We start from the raw sequence: 19,621 nt of genomic DNA on the forward strand, positions 1-19,621 counted from the left end.
TTATTAGTTTTCGGTTGCTAAATCATAATAACTTTTATTTATCTCTATTTATATATCTCAGTTAAATCATAATATTGTTCTCAATTTAAAAAAAAAAAAAGAAATTCATAGTAAACTGCAACAAGTCTTTCCATCAAGGACATGAAGAAAAAAAAATCATCTTCACTGTTTTCACAAAAAACACAAGTCTCTCCATCAAATAAAATGTATCTTCATTATTTAAGAAATTATGAGAGTTGTTATATTATTATTTTTATTTGATTTCATATTGTTTCTTTCTATTTTCTATGATTTTAATTTTAATTTCAATTTATAGGATTGATCTATTTTTTTTTTTTATAATTTGCTATTTCAATCTGATGTGGATGTACACATACAATTTTAAATTTTTGTTTAAGATTCGTATGTTTTGCAGATTTGTAAAATGAAACAAAGATAGTTGTTATGACAAGAACAATTGGCAATGAAATATGAGTTTAAACAGCTAAAATCAAGAGTATCATACAAAATAAATGTCATATACATTGAAGAGAGTTTATACTTTGCTAATTCAATCCTATGTTAACGTTCACGTACAACTTTAAATTTTTGTTAAAGATTCATGTGTTTTGTAGATTTTTAAAATGAAATGAAGATAATTGTTGTAACAAGAACAACAATCTAAAATGAAATACCGGTGTAACAACTCGAATTAAGAGTGTCACAGGCAAAGAAATCGCATAAAAATTGAAGGAAATAAATTGGAAAATATTTTTCTCTACTTAAAATGTCTTTTTTTCTTCGGTCAACAAGTTGTTATAATTGCAAGAAAAATCATGATTATCTCTTGATTTAGCAAAAAAATTTATCATTTAATTTTTCTCTTCATATTTTAAGAAAAAATTTCTATAATTAACACTGTCTAAAATAAATAAAATTATTAATTTATATTTTATTTGAATAATAATACATTAAATTTTTAAAGAATTAAAATCTTTAATTTTAATTTCACAAAAGCTTAAGTTTCAAATAAAAAACATTTTATGATTAATAACCGTACAACGCGCGGGTCACAATCTAGTTAGTTATAATTGGAGAGTAGCCAAACTATTTTAAAAAAGAAAGTTGAACAAATGAATATATATTTAGCATTATGCCATCTGTATATATCATGGATTTCTCATTCCTTCTTCTCTAATAATATTCAATATAATCTAACCATTATTGATACATTTCCTTCCCAGAAAATATAGACTATAGTCCAAGAAGCACATAGTAGAGTATTGTTATAGGCAATGCAATCAACATTCCAAATATAACCCTGCATAAATACCAAATTCTCTATTAGCATTTTCTTTTAATAGGGATATAAATGAAAAAGAAGAGAAAAAATGAGACTCACGCAGTACTGAGTATAGTTGGATGAAGATTGTATTCTTTGGCAAACACAAATGGAACAATACCTTGTGGAAGTGCAGCCTGCAAAAATTAAACATTGTTATGTCAATAATTAAGAACATTAATTACTTATATATTTTGATTAATTCATGATAAAGTGAGTTTAATTTGACCTGAACAATTGAAACATGTAAGAGAGTTCCGCGGATACCAACTCCGATTGAGGTTGCCGCGATCACAGCGGGTCCGATTAAGAACCTCACCGCCATAGAAAATGTTGCAACTCTTTTACCACATGCAATCAACTTAGGCTGTAATGCCATGAACAAACCTAGACTGAACATGGCCATTCCAAGTCCAGTGTTCGATAGGATTGAGATTGAACCTTTTATAATCGCCGGCAATTCAATGTTCCACCTACAAGATTAATTCAATATAAAAAATCATTATATTTAGCGATTCAATGGTTACGATTCACTGACAATATAAGAGTTTACAAAATCTTTTTGGTACCTATATGATATAAGAGCCCAAACAAGTCCTATGAGACTTGCATAGGTATTAGGGTTTCTAATGAGTTTTCTCCAAACCATGATGAGAATGAGTTTTGTAATCACACTTGCTGGTGGCATCTGTTTCTTTTTGCTTACATTCTCTCCTTCAACATCTCTTTCTTTCAGACTCATGTCCCCAATCATGTCATTAACACCTGCATTTCAAATTCCCAGTATTAAAAGTCAAAACAATAATCAACAAAAGGTTAATGAATTTGATGCATATATAACATTGTCTTCATTAGTACCTTTTGGTGAAACAGTGTTTTCTTGTGGAAGAGCTTTTGAAGGATCAACAACAGTTCCAAAATCAAAAGAGGGAGGTCTATTAACAGCATGCTTAAGATTCCTTTCAGAAACAGGTGAATCACTCCACACAAACATGTGTAACTCTTTGTTATTAGGTCCACCACCAATGCTATCTTTCTTCTTTCTCCCAGTATTTGTAGAACCATAAAGCATTGGATTTGGAGGAGGGTAAGAACCATTATTAATATTAAACATCTCACTCTCACCACTCACTTTCGGAGATTGCATGGAATAAACATCACTATTTCTTTGAAAACTATTTCTGTACCCGTGTTGAAACATTGCATAAGAATCAATTTGATTAATACTAGTAGTAGAAACTCTCGGTGTTGGCTGATCTCTTGACGATTGAACCGAATATATCTCAACACCGGTGAGATTCGAGACTCGTGGTGGCATCACCATAGAGTTAGAACCAGTAATCGATCTTCTAACAACCACACGAATTTTACCATCTTCACCAATCTCAGCATCGGTTTGAAGCGGCTCTCTACCGCTGAGCGAAACAACATCAGAATCAACTTTGAATGAAGTTATAGAAGCAGCAGTTTCAGGAAACTGTTGTGTAATAAGAAGTTTAGCAGCTCTATATTCAAACAAAAACAGCATAAGAGTATACCAAACAACACTTTGCATAACAACAATTTGCACCATGAGATTTCCTGATGAACCACCATACATGGCTGATAAAAGAGGGATTCCCATGACAAGTGTGTTAGGAAGAGTTGAAAGTGAGAAAAATGTAATAGTCCAATCAAGACTATCTTGATTTTTTGTGAAAATGTTCCATAGAAAAAGAACAGCAAGGATAACTACTTTTTGAAGTGAATCAGCTAATATGAAAAGGTAGTTCATAGTATATGGATCATTGGAGGATATAAAATGGAAAGAGAGCAAAGGAACTGCGAAAACCGCCACGAAACGGTTTATACCAGAACATTGATCTGGTGTGAAGATTTTCCACCAACGAACTGAACCATATGCTAATATCATAGCAACATATAATGGCACAATCGCTGTGAAAACATTGTACATATCTTTACCGGTAATCATGGTTATAGATTGATCAAGGTAGGTTAGACACAACAAAAAGAGAGTTTGTGAAAGATTCAAATATATTTTGATGTTGTTACAAGTTCACAATGAAATTTATAAAGGAGATTTATGGAAGAAACAATGTATTTGATTTTGGTCTATATAATAATATATTAAATATATTAATTTTTTTGAATGTAAGAATAAATTTTTTCTTATATTAAAAATTGTATTTATAAAAAAGTCAAAGATATTTAATTTTTTAATTTGTTTTTATTTGAGTCTTGAATTTTTTACTAAGAATTTATACTTACGATATTTAGATTTGACTCCAATTTATATTCTGTCATAAATTAGTGGACATATATTCGATAAGGTAGAAAAATGAACAGGATATTCAAATTAAATTCTTAGTCTTCCATCACCAATTTATATTCAAATTAAATTCACTTTTAAAAAAAAAAATTTCTAAGTCTTCCATCACCAAATTAAATTAAAATTAAATTCACTTTTTAAAAATAAATAAGTGAGATTCGACTTATTGTACCATTACATCCATTGTCCTTATACTATTATCAAGTGGATATATATATATTTTAACTGTTTTATGACAAAAATACATATATTTGCCTTTTAAAAAAAATTGTTTTATGAGAAAAATAAATAAAAAAATAAGGTGAACACTCCGGTACCAGACGACAAAATAATAATTACAGTCAAACTTTTACCAGACGACAAAATAATAATTACAGTCAAACTTTTACCGTCATTAATAATACAAATAAAATGAGAGACTAATAATAATTAAGAAGAGAAAAAGTCATGGTGATTTTTCTTCTTATGGTTAAACTATTACAATTATTAATGGGTAGTATTTTTGTAATGTTTTCAAAGAAAATTTATATTTTTTCTTTTATAATTTAAAGGTTAAATTTTTACTATTGATCTGAGATTAAAATACTATATATTTAATTTTAGTATGTTAAAAAGTCTAGGTAATACTTTCACAAAAATTATCCTCCATTCTCTTTTATAAGCAAATTTGATTTTATAGATTCATTGAATAAATGATGTATTTAAATAATATATGGATTAGATACATCACTTATTCAATGAATTTAAAAAGTTAAAATTTGCTTATAAAAATTACTTAGACACGCATAAAATATAATATATTCGGAGTCATTAAGTATATATATATTGGCTTCTCATGTTTCAATACTAGGGGCGGTTAGAGTTTCTTGAATGATAATCCGATTATGATCTAGTCTTTTGATGTTGGTGAACTTGAAGAGAAAATCAACTCTAGAGATTTATTAATCCAGATATGTTTTCTCAGAAGTTTTGAAACGTTCAGATAATTAACATATCTTTTCCATATAGTTAATTAATGGGATAAATAACTGTTCCCCCTGCCATTAGGGCGAGTTTTGATTTTGCCTCCTATTAAATTTTTTTAAAAGCTTGCCCCCTTATAAAACTCAGATTACAAACCTAGTAACCCCTACACCCATGTTACGCTGAGTTGGCCAATTAAGATCCCTGCTGGCATTTTTTCATTTGATGACATGGAAATAATGTTTATAACACATGTTAAATGGCAAATTAGGTTACAGATTTCCCAATCCTTTTCATCTTCATCGTGCTTGAGGCTTCCATTCTTGCTCTTCTTCATCGTTCTTGGTTGCTTCACATCTTGCTCTTCTCCATCGTCCCAACTGCAGCCATCACCATAATGTCTTGTAGAAAATCGATTGGAAGCAGCACAAGCAATACATCTACGGGTCCACCCATATGTGGATGTGACCTAGCTATGAAGATGTGGGTTTCGTCAACAGCTCGAAACCTAAATCGGAAGTTCTGGAAGTGTCGCAATGCTGGGGTAAGCTCGAGTTTGAATTTCCAGATTTTTGAAACCTGTTTATTTCTACTCCCGAATCTTGATAAACACTGGGTGTTGGGTTTTTTGTTTATTCAGAGTGAGAATAGCTGCGATTTTTTCATATGGGATGATGAATATGGAGACTCACTAAAATGGAATACTAATATTCAAGGGGTGTGTAAAATTTGTGACAAAACAGAAAAGGAGTTATATACAGTTTTGAAGAAATTATTGAAGGCAAAATTGAAGGTTGAAGTAGAGAGGAAGACTGTTGTTAAGCTGAAGATGGCACTTGTCTTTTCTTGGTTGTTTTTTGCATTTATGTACAAGTTGATGTAACTGTCAATTTTATGTAGGTTGATGTTTATTTAGTTTCAATTTAATGAAATTGTTACAATTTGATGTAGCTGATGTACGAGTTTAGTTACAATTTGATGAATGAAATTGTTGAACTATGCTATAACCAAAGTTGTTGAAACATTTGATGGCTGCTATTAAGCTGAATCTTATAGATATTCATTAATTAGTGCACCAAAGTGGGCAATTGTCAGTACAAAATATTGCAGCAAAAGATAGATATTGTCATTACAAAATAATGCACCAAAAGTGTGCAATTAAAAACTTAGCAATTCAAATAAAGGCACCAAACATGTGCACCAAAACAACAACATTCAAAATAATTCAAAAGTTACAAGTAATCAATAAAGATCTTCAATAGACTTCTTCTTAGCCTTCTTAGCAACCTTCCTTGCACCTTGAGTTCCATTGCAATCCTCTTCTTCACTTAAACTGATAGGCTGATCCTCTGCACCTGGTCCAATGATAGGCTTTTTAAACCAGAAAAGTTTGACCCTCTCACTTTGCCTCCTTCTCTTTGGGATGGAATCTTGCTTGACCTTAGCTTTCCCCTTCTTGATCTGGTTTGGCACACTATTGGCAGATTTTGTATGACTGATGTCTGGTATACTTGAAATCATATCATCAGTGATGTCTCCAAATACATCAGCAGAAGAGGCAGTTTGTGTTGCAGGATTTTAACTTGGCACAGGTTCATTTTGACTTGGCACTGGTTCACTTTGACTTGGCACAGGTTCACTTTGACTTGGCACAGCTCTCCTTTGTTTCTGTTTCCACAACACCAAAAGCCAATGGAAAATATTGGTCATTGGGGTCTCTGCCAACAGCTATCAGCAACTGCCCTCCATACTTGGTCTTCAAATGGCACCCATCCACCCCAATAAATGGTCTGCAACCATTTTTGAATCCTTATTTACACCCATCAAAACAAAAATAAAATGAACCAAACCTTGGCTGAATTGTTGGGATTGGTCTATCAATGTTAATCTTCACTATGTTCCCAGCATGTACCCTTTGAAGCTCAGCAGCATACCTCCATAAGTTAGCATATTGGTTGTCTGCATCTCCCTCAATTATCTTCTTAGCAATCAACTTTGCTTTCCAAGCCCTTCCAATTGTTATGCCCACTGAGTAATTTTGCCTCATGTCTTGGATTATATCAGAGATCCTAACCGTGTTTGTTGTTTGCATTTTCTTCACTACATACTTGGCCACCCACCTAGAATTTGCAGATCTATTTTCTAAAACCCTAGCACATGTATGGGTATCTTTTATAGTCTTTATGGCAAATGTTTCTTTCTGGCCCACTCTAGAGCAAAGCATGGAAAACCCACAATTAGCCTTGCACTCTACCCTAACCCTGTACCCCTCATTCTTCACAAATTTTATTTCCCTCCCATTTAAAACAGTCCACTCACGAATTGCCTCCCTAAAGTCATTTAGGGAATTAAACTGCATACCCCACTTAAATTTAAAGTCTTTATTAAATTGCTCTTTTCTAAACTTCTCAAACTTGGGCCCTTTTTCATCCTCAGAATTATCTGGATCTGAGCTATCTAACTCCTCACTTACATAATCCTCATCTTCCAATTTTTTTTGTTGGGACAAGGTAACAAGCCAGCTATTATTGGGCCTTCCCTAAGTGGTATAGTAACATCAGGTCCATCATAACCAAAACCATCTACAAGAGCAGTAGTCCTTTCATCCTCACTATCATTCAATCCTTCAACAACATCTTCATCACTCACATCTTCATTCAATTCAGTAAACTCATTCACACATATAGGTCTACCATTAGTTGCTACCTCACTTACATCATGTTGAACAAACATAACCCCATCCAATTTCTCACCAACAGCATAAACAGACAAATCATAGGCATCATCATCACTCTTGATTTGAAAAAAATCTTTATCAATAGCAGTGATTCTAGCACACAACTTGTAGGACCCATCTAAGTATCCCCACCCATTGACCAGATTACGAATTTGACTCATGTTCCACGTTTCCATGTCTTGCCTATAAACTGTTGTTGAAGAACCACCCCTGTATACAGTTTCACCATCCCCCATTCTTACAAACTCTCCTCCATGGTAGAATACAACGTTAAACAATGGCAAATTCTGAAATAAAATGCGAAACTACTAAATATTGAACATGAAAAAATAATCAATATCCAGCAAAACAAGAAATTGAAACTAACCTGACTGTGTTCCCCATCGTCACCGCCGTTCTCAGCCGTCGTCTTCACTTTCGTCTTCTGAGACGACTCCGTTTTCTTCTTCTGCGTCGTCTTCGTATTTTTCTGCATTGTCTTTGTCGTCTTCTTCATTGTCTTCGTCTTCTTCTGCATCTTCTTCTCCGTATTCAGCTAAAAGGAACAAGAATCACCGTCACCCCAATTCGTATTCTTCCCAGAAACAAGAACCCTAAATAGTAACCCTAAATTTCGGGGGGGGGGGGGGGGGGGGGGGGGGGGGAGAATGTGAATGTATATTGGTAAATTTGATTTATGTATGACTTGGCAACTGTGTTATAAACATTATTTCCATGTCATCAAATGAAAAAATGCCAGCAGGGATCTTAATTGGCCAACTCAGCGTAGCATGGGTGTAGGGGTTACTGGGTTTGTAATATGAGTTTTATAAGGGGCAAGCTTTAAAAAAAATTTAATAGGGGGCAAAATCAAAACTCGCCCTAATGGCAGGGGGAACTGTTATTTATCCCTTAATTAATTGGGGGTTCCTTCACTTGATGCTACCTGGCAACCTGATTCGCCATCAATTGGGAGTCGTTTATGGCTAGGGGTGGATCTAGACATTATATATTAGTGTGGCTAAATATGAAAGAAATTACAATAATAATATTATTTAATGCAATACTTTACAATGAAAATCGTCTATCATTCATTTCTTGAAAATAAGAAATAACATCATCATTAATTGTTCCAAGAACATTTCATTCTATATTACAAGACGATCATTTAACCACTGATCACTCATTTTGTTACATAGTTGACTCTTCACAAACTTCATAGTTGAAAAAACATGTTCCACGCTTGCAGTTACTACCGACAAGACTAAAGCCAATTTCATAAGCTTATAAATCATATCAAATGTGTTGCACTTATTTATTTCCACAAGTTTTGCACAAAGATCTGGAAGTCCTTTTAACTTTACAAATTTTGGGTCACATTGAACATTTCTAACATAATTTTGAAGTTGATGTCGCATCACTACTTTCGACACATCTACAAAATCATCTGGATAAAGTTTATCCATCTTTAATAACTTTTTCACATCAAAAGCTGCAAATAATGATGAAAGACTCAAACATGAAACACATTCTAAAAGTTCAGTATTCTCTTCATCAAACCTAACATTGAGCTCGTGCAACTGCAAATCTAAAACATTAGACATACAATCGTGCTTATATTGATGTAAATTAGAAACACTAGAAGTTGTAGCATGTTGCCTAGGTTTCTTCGCTTGCACATACGATGCATCCATGTCAGGCACATTAATATCATGCTTATTGCAAATTTTCATAACCTTAGATATAAGTTCTTCCCATCCATCATTTCTCATTTCTTGTAATTCTTGGTAGCATTGACAAGTGACAAAGCATTCAAAAGATCTTGATCACACTTTTGTAATACTATACTCAAATCATTTGTAAATCCTAAAATATCAACCATCATATATAACATGAAGATAAAATCAAAGGATTGAAGCACATCTAACAAAAATATAGTTTCACCATATTTTTCAAATGACGTATCATTCCCAACTTCTTCAAGTACCCCAATAACGACACCATACAAAGTCATCAAACTAGTGAGAGTCATAAAGTGGGAACCACAACGAGTGTCACCCGCTCTAGAAATAGATGATTCTTGACTTAATCCACTACTAGTTTCTATTTGGCCCTCTTCAATCAATTTAGAAAACTGAGTTACTTATTTGTCCCGAAGTAATTCTTGTCTCATTTTAGAAGATCGAATGAAATAAACAAGCATATTGACCTTACAAAAAAAAACCACTAACATCTTTGTGAGTCTTAGCACATGAAACAAGTGCCAATTGAAGTTGATGGAAAAAACAATGCACATAATAAGCGGATGGATTCTCATTTTGGATGAAAGTTCTCAAACAACCAAACTTACCGCTCATATTGCTAGCTCTGTCATACCTCTGCCCCATAATGCTAAATTTACTCAAGCCATTAATAGACAACAATTTCTCAAGTGTTTCCTTAAGTGACTTAGCTCTTGTTTCTTTAACACTTACAATGCCAAGAAACCTTTCTTTTACCGAACCTTCATTATTATCATAGCGAATAACAACAACCATTTGTTCTTTATCAGCAACATCACAAGATTCATCAATCAAAACATAAAACACATCATCCGCAATATCACATATATTTTATTGAGTTATTTCACATGCATAACTAGTGGCAAGATCCTTTTGAATCTTAGGGGCAGTCATAAGGTTATTTCTCAGAGCATAATTTATTACACTAGCTATTTCTGGGTTAATTTCCTTTAAAGTGTCCACCAACTCAGAAATGGCCCATTAAATAAAGATTTAATAGACTCTCCATTCCCTCTAAATGGCATGCCACACCTGAAAAGAAACTTAGTAGCTATAAGGGATGTGTTTACACGAACACGATATTCGACATTCATTTGCTTAGTTTGATTAACAAACGAGGCCTTAATACTTTGGTTTGGTCATGAGAGCATAACCCATATGCACACAATCAACATGACTATTGGAAGAAGTAGCATGATTAGCCAACCTTTGAGCATTCTTCTAGTCACCAAAACCGTCTCCCACAAAGTGATCCCCCCATATTTAGAGACATTTTTAAACAAAAAATATGGAAAACAAAAAGCTAGGTGCTTATATTCACTATAATCAATCCAATCATACAAATCAAACCAACTTTTGCAAAATTGACAATTTTGCTTACCTTGAACAGACCAAGGGTAAACGAAATTGTGAGGAGGTTGATGACGAACTATTTTTAAATAAGCTTTCCTTACCTCGTTTTGGATATGACGATGATAGCTTGAAATTTGAGGCCTAATTCCTGGATCTGTTTCCAACAATTCATAACCAACAACTTTGATACTCTCATTTGGATGTTGAGTTTTTGATGATTCTAGATTAGCCGAAAAAGTAACTTTGTCTCTAGAAAGTACCACAAAATTTCTTCATCCTATAAAGAAAACAATGAAACCAATTAATTAGTAAGAAAATAATTTATGATAAATTAAGATAATTGATATTTTTGATAAATTAAGGTTTTTTGGTTCAACTCAAAAAGGATAAAAGAATGAGGGAAATTTGAAATACCCACTTTACTTTTGATTTTTAATCACCCACAAATAAATGCAACCAAGCCAAGGAAACAAATTGGAGAAAAAATAATGGGTCTTTTGGATTAGGATATATGAGAGCAATAGACAAATATGAGAGATGGTGGGGTTTGAGAAGAGTAGAAAAAGAAGTTATTGAGAGAAAGAGAGAGAGGGAGATAAATGATAAGAGATATTGAGAGAGAGAGAGAGAGAGATAGAGAGAAGTGATTTGGTGTGTGTTGGTGGAGGTGTCCTTGTCTACGAAAGAACTAAACTCTTCCAGGAAGTCGGCTAACACATGTGATTTGATGCTCCCGCTGGGTATGTACCAAATATTGTACTCAAATAACTCTATTGACAATGACACCATCCTTCCTGCGAGATATTGCTTCTTCAAAACCTTGAAAATAAGGTAGCTGGTCTTTACCATCACACGTTGCCTTTGGAAGTACGATATGAGATTCCTTGTAGTTATCACAACCGCCAAGGCTAGCCTCTCGATCTTGTGGTATCTGGCCTAGTGCCTTTCAATATGTTGCTCACATATAGATGGACTGCTTAATTGTGTTTTTCTCTTGGGCGAGCATACAACTCATCGCTTGATTAGTAATTGACAAATACACATAAAGGGGTGCGTCCGTCTCTGGACGAGTTAGTATGGGTGGTGTCGCTATGAAGACCTTCATATTGGTAAACGCCACCTCGCACTTGCTTGTGCATTCAAATTTTTCCTTCTTCTTCAATGTGGAAAATAAATGAAACGCCTTTTCACCAGCATATGTAAGAAAACAAGATAGGGCAGCTAATCGACCGGTTAGTTATTAAACCTCTTTAATATTGAAGGGGCTTCTCGTGTTGGTGCTAGCCTAGCACTTGTCTTGGTTTGCCTATATCCCTATCCTAGATAGCATAAATCCTAAGAATTTACCCGTCAGCATGTTGAAAGAGAACTTGGTGGTGTTTAAGTGCATTTATACCTCCTGACTGATTCTAGGATGTCTTCCAAATCTGCACAGTGGCTTTCCATCCTCTGACGTCTTCACAATCATATCATTGATATAGACCTCCATGTTTTTCAATATCTACTTTTATAATACTACATCCATTAATCTTTGGTAGGTGACGCTTGCATTCTTCAGTTTGAAAGACATGGCATTGTAAGAATAATTGCCTGGGTTGGACATGAACGCCATTTTGAGTGCGTCCATAGGATTTATCTTTATCTGATTATAGCCTGAATAGGCATCCATGAAACTCAAATTTTTGTAGTAGGAGGACCCATCAATCAGCTGGTTAATATTGAGTAGTGGATATGACTCCTTAGGGCATATGGAATCCATGTTATTAAAATCGATGCATTGCTACATGTTAGCCAACCAGGATGGATACTTAATCTCATTTATAAAGTTGGCATTCCTTAATTTTTCTACCTCCTTATAAATAGTTATCCTCTTTTCCTCACAAACTTACGGGTTTGCTAAGCTACTGACATCACGGTGGAATCAATGGCGAGACGGTGGCATACCACCATGGCGTATATCTCGGGAATGTTGGCGGGAGCCCAAGGAAATGATATGAAATTTTTCCTTAAAAGGCGTTCAATTCATGTTCCTTAAAATCATATATAGAGGTGCCTAGTTTGCTGACCCAAATATCAAAGGGCCCAATCAGGACCTCTTTCAGATCATTTATGGGAGTGAACCTTTTGTTCTTCATTTATATAATGGGATTTAAGCTTGTGGCATTTACTTCTTAAGCGTATGGCTATAAAATGGCAACATTGACCATACCAACTCTCCTCGTTTCGAGGCTTCTTTGGTAACATTCTTAGGAGACCTTTTGGTTCCCTTAAATCACTTCGACCCGCCAGTTGGGTAGTGTGTACTTCATAATCAGGTGTAGAGTGGATAAGACAACCCCTATCAAACTTTGGGTGGCCTCCCCACAATGATATAATACAGTAATGAGACATCTACTACAAGGTATGTAACCTTGATAGTCCTCATATTTTCATCTTGTCTGACCTTTGTTCTAAGGGTGACGTGGTCTTTCACCTATACGTGCTCGCTAGAGATCTCGAACAGGGAGCCTTGGAACATTAAGGTATAACCTAGATCAAGTCGGAGTCTCTCAAAAGTGTCATAAAATAGGACAACTGTTGAGCTTCTAGGGTTACTATGTTGAAAAAGTGATTCCATGCACAATGGGGTTAGTTGTGGTATTTAAAACTTATTATTAATTTAAAAGTTCACTTACTTAAAACAAAAAAGTTGTGTTAGTATTGAAAAAGCATAGAGAAAAATATAGGAAGGAAATAAAGCAATAAAGTAAACGACAGAAATTAAAGTGATAGGTTTAAACAGATCGCACCGAGATTTTTAAAGGTTTAGCTTAATGTTGGTTTAATGTTGTCCTCAAGAGTATTTTTGAGAGTTTTATTAAAACTTGAGCTTTTACAGGTTATTTCCACAAACCTTTGTTGTACACAACTCACTAGGTTACAATTCCTTAAGATACCACTCGGCCTTGAATCAGTTCACCCTCCTAAAACCAAAGTCTTCCAAGATTTCATCTATATAGATCCTCACTCGATCCTACCGAAATTCTCTAGTCCAAGTCTTTGAATTGTTGAACGAACTATAAACTCCCAAATTTCGCTCACGACAATCTTCACTTGATCCTTCCAAAATTTCCTTTTGGATAAGAACTTATTATTTTTCTTCATTAGATATAAATATCCATAAACACAAAACTAAGTCTTTAATCTAATAGAAAATCTTCACAAGACATTAAACACTAATGAACCTCGATCTTCACACTTTCTCCTAGAGTTGAAATCAAAACACACACAACGGGCTTTTAGCTAGAGATAGAAGATAATGATTTTCAAAAAGAATATCACATATACTTGTTCAAGAACTTACGAATTCAACACAAGAAAAAAATTTCTTAATTTTTGAATAGAGAGAGTTGTGTTTTTAATTTTTTTTTGAATGGGTATTCAAAATTCTCTTTGCAAGCTATGCACAAAATTTTGCAAGTTATGAGCTAGAAATAGAAATTTTAGTTTATATATGAACCAGAGAAATGAACTAAACTGAGTAAAAATGATCGTTTGATTTGATTCAAGTAAAGGAATGACTTGAACCAAGATAAAAAACCCAGATTTTACGAATTTGATTCGAGTCATGACTTGCTAATGACTAGTCCATGAATCGAGTCAAGTACTTTTCTAACTTGAATCTAAACAACCATGATTCGAGTCAAGAGAATATTAGACTCGAGTCACGATTACAGAGGAAAAATCTATTTTTCATATCATGCTCATGATTCGAGTCATGCATTTATCTAACTCGAGTCATGAATCCAAAACAAAAACTTTGAGAAATAAAAATGTTCATGACTTAAGTCACTATTTTGCCTGAATTGAGTAATCTTTGCATGAGTTTCTTGATTCAAGTTGTATTTTTTTTACTTGAATCATTTTGCATTGACTATTGGTCAAATATTTGATTTATACATGCAAAATACATTTTAATAAAAATATGCTCAATTCTAAGATATATGCAAAAATCTAAAGGTGAGGAGACCCAATTACTAACAATTATATTGACAAACATCATAACCTTAAAATATTGTGGATACCCTTGAAGCCACATTGCACTATACCATAATAGCATGAAACATATCAAACATGTTATTCATATTAAAACTTCTCCCCCCTTAACAAACCGGGTGTGTACCGTACGCGTACCAGTACCTAGTACGTAGTATTGCTACTTTACTTAAAATGGAGTACCGGTGCTTCACATGTCAAAGGATAATTTATTCATACACTTGCAAGTCTCTCATTTTAGAGACTTAAATGTTGAAGTATTATCGTTACATATACCCGCTCACCAAAGACATCTACCACACGCGCAGAAGAACTTCCTACGTGGTCATGACCAATCTACTGCTCATTTTCCACACCGGCATAATATAGTTTATAAAATTATATTTGCTGCTACCGCAGATAACTGAATACTTCCCAATTTACATGTGCATCAACGTTTACAATGGCACCTACTTAGCCTTATAATCAAATATTATTCATAGAAAATCCAACCTTCTCCTTTCTACATTTGAACTTCAATCTTTATTGCAAACTTTCACCTCTAAACTATACATATCTCCTTTATAAATCTCATTAAGGTGTCAACTTCTAACAATACATATTTCAACATTTCACAAACTTTCTTTTTGTGTTTCTAACCTACCTTGATCTATCTACAACCATGATTACCGGTAAGGATATGTATGATGTTTTCTCCGCGATTGTACCGTTATATGTTGCTATGATATTAGCATATGGTTCAGTTCGTTGGTGGAAAATCTTCACACCAGATCAATGTTCTGGTATAAACCGTTTCGTAGCAGTTTTTGCAGTTCCTTTACTATCTTTCCATTTTATATCTTCCAATGATCCATATGCTATGAATTACCATTTCATATTAGCTGATTCACTTCAAAAAGTAGTTATCCTTGCTGCTCTTTTTCTATGGAACATGTTCACAAAAAACCAAGATAGTCTTGATTGGACTATTACACTTTTCTCACTTTCAACTCTTCCCAACACACTTGTCATGGGAATCCCTCTTTTAACAGCTATGTATGGTGATTTCTCAGGAAATCTCATGGTACAAATTGTTGTTCTACAAAGTGTTATTTGGTATACTCTCATGCTTTTCTTGTTTGAATATAGAGCTGCTAAACTTCTTATCACAGAACAGTTTCCTGAAACTGCAGCCTCTATAACTTCATTCAAAGTTGATTCTGATGTGGTTTCGCTCAACGGTAGAGAACCGCTTCAAACCGATGCTGAGATAGGCGAAGATGGTAAACTTCATGTTGTTGTGAGAAGATCAACTACTAACTCTATGGTATCTGGATCTTTCAACAAATCTCATTTGCACAACATGACGCCACGAGCTTCGAATCTAACCGGTGTTGAGATATATTCGGTTCAATCCTCAAGAGAACCAACGCCAAGAGCTTCTAGTTTTAACCAAACTGATTTCTATGCAATGTTTCAAAGTAAAGCGCCGAGTCCGAAACACGGTTACACGAATAGTTTTCAGAGTAATGGCGATGTTTATTCTATGCAATCATCGAAAGGAGCGACGCCAAGGACTTCGAATTTCGAAGACGAGACGCTGAAGATGAATAAGAAGAGAGGAGCTAGAAGTATGAGTGGTGAGTTGTTTAATATTAATAATGGTTCTTACCCTCCTCCGAATCCAATGCTTTATGGTTCTACAAGTACTGGAAGAAAGAAGAAAGATAGCATTGGTGGTGGAAATGGAAATGGAAATGGTAATGGTAATGGTAATGGACCTAACAACAAAGAGTTACACATGTTTGTTTGGAGTTCAAGTACTTCACCTGTTTCTGAAGGGAATCTTAAACATGCAGTTAATAGACCTGCCTCTACTGATTTTGGAACCATTGATCCTTCAAAATATGTTCCACATGGAAACACTGTTTCATCAAAAGGTACTAAAAACAATTCCTCACATCAAATTCTTTATGTTTTGTTGATTTTTTTTAACACTGGTTTTGGGAATTTGAAATGCAGGTGTTAATGAATTGATTGAGAACATGAGTCCTAGAGAAAGGGATATTGAACTTGATGAAGGAACAAAGTCTCCATATATAAGCCAGCATAAGAAAATGGACTTTGAAGGAGAGAATGTAAACAAAAACAAACAGATGCCACCAGCAAGTGTCATGACAAGGCTCATTCTCATCATGGTTTGGAGAAAACTCATCAGAAATCCAAATACTTATTCAAGTCTAATAGGCCTTGTTTGGTCTCTAATATCATTTAGGTACCAAAAATATCTTCTAATTAAACTGTTGCAATAACAGTTGAATTGTTAAAAATGTTTAAGGTTTTTTATGTTGTGAATGAATCATTGCAGGTGGCACATTGAAATGCCGTCGATTGTAAAAGGTTCTATCTCGATACTATCAGATGCTGGACTTGGAATGGCCATGTTTAGTTTAGGTTTGTTCATGGCATTGCAGCCTAAGCTGATTGCATGTGGTAAAAGAGTTGCAACATTTTCTATGGCGGTTAGGTTCTTAACCGGACCAGCTGTGATCGCGGCAACCTCAATCACTGTTGGTATCCGCGGAGCTCTCTTACATGTTGCAATTGTTCAGGTCAAGTTAAACTCATTTTATCATCAATTAATCAAAATGTCCTTAATTATTAACATAATAATGTTTAATTTTTGCAGGCTGCTCTTCCACAAGGTATTGTTCCATTTGTGTTTGCCAAAGAATACAATCTTCATCCAGATATACTCAGTACTGCGTGAGTCTCATTTTTTTTTTAATGTCTTTTTCCATTTATATCCCTATCAAATGAAAATGCTAAAAGAGAATTTGGTATTTATGCAGGGTTATATTTGGAATGTTGATTGCATTGCCTATAACAATACTCTACTATGTGATTCTTGGAGTATAGTCTATTATTTTGGGAGGAAATGTATTATTAATTGTTAGGTGATATTGAATTTTATTAGAGAAGGAATGTGAAATTCATGATATACAGTATAGCAGAATGCTAAATATATATTCATTTTTATTTGGTTCCACATTTTTAGCTGATCAATGTAGCAACTTGCTTTTAATTTTTACTCTTTTAGGTCAGTTAATATTAAAAACAGTTTTGAATGTGACTTATAGTATTGGATTTTAGCTACTCAAACGGTAAATGATTAATAAACCAAAGTTAGTATTAAAGAAAGTTCTGAAAGTTACTTATTGTTCAACTTTCTTTTTCAAAATAGTTTGGCTACTATCCAATTGCATGGGATCTTGTTCAATATTTATTAAAATAAATACTTAAAAATGATTGTCTTTAGCCATGTGATGTGACCACAGATGATAAACGGCTCCAATTGGAACAAACGTGCTAATTCATGTTACTATGCTATTATTGGCTTAGATGTTTACGATGCTCCAAAAATTGCATTCCTAAAAGTTTCAAGGAGTTGTGTCTTATTATCAAGTCACTCCATTTAGTTTTACTATTACCTGCAGCTTGATTCACTTATAACTAGTTCAAGTTAATTAAGTTGATTTCTGTTATGGGCCGTTTACTAGACTCATCATGAAAGGTTCAAGATCGAACCTCAAGTTCATAAGTAGGCAATTTTGCCCTCCAACATATTAACAACTGTCTGATCACATCTAACCATTGTCCGGATAGCATGCCGCATCATAAGCAAGCAGTCATCAACCACTCTTGCTATATAAGAATAAAACGCGATATTTATTTTATTTAAAGTCATTCTCACTCATACGTTACTTCTGATTTCTCACATTGACTTTGGTATTAGAGTGATAATCATACAGGTTAGCCCTCTCTCCACTACATCAGAAGTACAAACCACAGGAGTAAGACACAACTTCGCTATCTCACCTTTCATTTCTAATTCCTATCCGATTAGTAGCACCATATGTGGGAATCAACTTCTAATTTCCGCTAGTTTTCAGGAAAAAACGTCTCTTAGCCAAAGATCCAAAATTCTTTTTCTTGAAGCTCCAATGATCTTTTGCCTTGAAGTTCTAATCTACTCCTCCAATAAATCTATCATTAGATTCATCAAGCATGGTGACATCCAAAGTCACTCGATCCGTCGTTGAACAACAAGTTGTTGCAATCGCTGAAGCTACTATCGCTCCATCTCTTATACCTCCTCCTCCTCCTCCCGAAGACGGTCCAATTCTGGTGGTGTCTCCTTCTAGACCTACACAATAAAATTCTACTCTAAGAGTCGGACAGGGAACATTCTAGACTTTCCATTCTTCAGATCCACACAATAGCCTCACTAAGGCGAATTATCGCACCCACCTCTTCATCTACCTGTTATACTTGGAAAGGAAATGCTCCCAAGCCTTTAAGCAGGCAAATCCACCCTCCAACACGTCAATCACCGTCTTATTCCATCTGACGTTCGTCCGCACAATACATCATGTTATACTTAAACAATTTTAACTACTTTTGGTATATAAGGGTAAAACGCATAATTCCAAATATTCAAAATCATTCCTATCTGAACAATTTCAAACATTAGTTTCACGTTCGCAAACAACTAAGTTTAGATCATGAATTCAATAGTCATTTTATATTTTACTCATGAACTAAATTTAACAAGGTAATAGTTGAATTTTGAACTAGGTCTAAGTTGACTTGATTTCCAACCCTAACCACTAATAACTATAAAAATATGGTCCAATTGATTTTCACCAATGGCTAATTTCCTCTATTTATAATTTCAAATAGTTGGTAGCATATGTGAATGTAAACATGGAAAAGTAGAAATTGGCTACTTATACATACTTGATGTTTTTACATGTATATACACAAAGTTTTCTTGTTATTAAAGTTTATGGTAAGGAAGTCCCCTTTACGGAAACCCAAATATTCCACCCTTTTGTTTAACATTGATTGAAAAAGACAGCTAATAAGATAGGCTTAAATTTGAGCATTACATGATACTCACACAATGGTTGACCAAAGAAATTTCTTGGAAATGTAACACCTCTTTAACCCATGTCAACATAACAAACTGATTAAACCATATAGTAATCCCTAGTAGATACTCATGAATTTAGGAAATCAAACTAATGAGATTAGATCAGGAACATAACATGTGCTTAGGTTCCTTATGATTTCATCAAGAT

The 19,621-nt window shown here is 34.1% G+C and overlaps 2 protein-coding genes and 1 pseudogene across 2 annotated transcripts; 1 reads left to right on the forward strand and 2 right to left on the reverse strand.

The window, feature by feature from the left end:
* Positions 1 to 1,233: 1,233 nt before the first annotated feature.
* On the reverse strand, positions 1,234 to 3,293 carry LOC131601391 (auxin efflux carrier component 2-like). Its single transcript, XM_058873197.1, has 5 exons — positions 2,180 to 3,293; positions 1,891 to 2,086; positions 1,551 to 1,794; positions 1,382 to 1,458; positions 1,234 to 1,300 (listed from the first exon to the last, which is right to left on the reverse strand). Exons 1-5 carry the CDS (start codon positions 3,291 to 3,293, stop codon positions 1,234 to 1,236), a joined length of 1,698 nt encoding a protein of 565 aa, XP_058729180.1.
* A 5,104-nt stretch (positions 3,294 to 8,397) lies between these two features.
* LOC131650089 (uncharacterized) lies at positions 8,398 to 11,952 on the reverse strand (annotated as a pseudogene).
* A 2,846-nt stretch (positions 11,953 to 14,798) lies between these two features.
* Positions 14,799 to 17,659, forward strand: LOC131601398 (auxin efflux carrier component 2-like). The gene is made up of 5 exons (XM_058873210.1): positions 14,799 to 16,417; positions 16,500 to 16,752; positions 16,846 to 17,089; positions 17,167 to 17,243; positions 17,330 to 17,659. Exons 1-5 carry the CDS (start codon positions 15,160 to 15,162, stop codon positions 17,394 to 17,396), a joined length of 1,899 nt encoding a protein of 632 aa, XP_058729193.1. The 5' UTR covers positions 14,799 to 15,159; the 3' UTR covers positions 17,397 to 17,659.
* Positions 17,660 to 19,621: the final 1,962 nt, after the last annotated feature.

Source organism: Vicia villosa, linkage group LG1 (assembly GCF_029867415.1).
Source record: "Vicia villosa cultivar HV-30 ecotype Madison, WI linkage group LG1, Vvil1.0, whole genome shotgun sequence".
NCBI lineage: Eukaryota > Viridiplantae > Streptophyta > Magnoliopsida > Fabales > Fabaceae > Vicia > Vicia villosa.

Excerpts from the sequence above, each read along its gene's own strand:
- LOC131601391 (XM_058873197.1), bottom strand. The coding sequence starts at position 3,293 with ATGATTACCGGTAAAGATATGTACAATGTTTTCACAGCGATTGTGCCA. Across the intron at positions 2,087-2,179 it reads AAACACTGTTTCACCAAAAG|GTGTTAATGACATGATTGGG; the intron begins GTACTAATGAAG and ends TTTGAAATGCAG. Across the intron at positions 1,795-1,890 it reads TGGGCTCTTATATCATATAG|GTGGAACATTGAATTGCCGG; the intron begins GTACCAAAAAGA and ends TTAATCTTGTAG.
- LOC131601398 (XM_058873210.1), top strand. The coding sequence starts at position 15,160 with ATGATTACCGGTAAGGATATGTATGATGTTTTCTCCGCGATTGTACCG. Across the intron at positions 16,753-16,845 it reads TGGTCTCTAATATCATTTAG|GTGGCACATTGAAATGCCGT; the intron begins GTACCAAAAATA and ends GAATCATTGCAG. Across the intron at positions 17,244-17,329 it reads CCAGATATACTCAGTACTGC|GGTTATATTTGGAATGTTGA; the intron begins GTGAGTCTCATT and ends GTATTTATGCAG.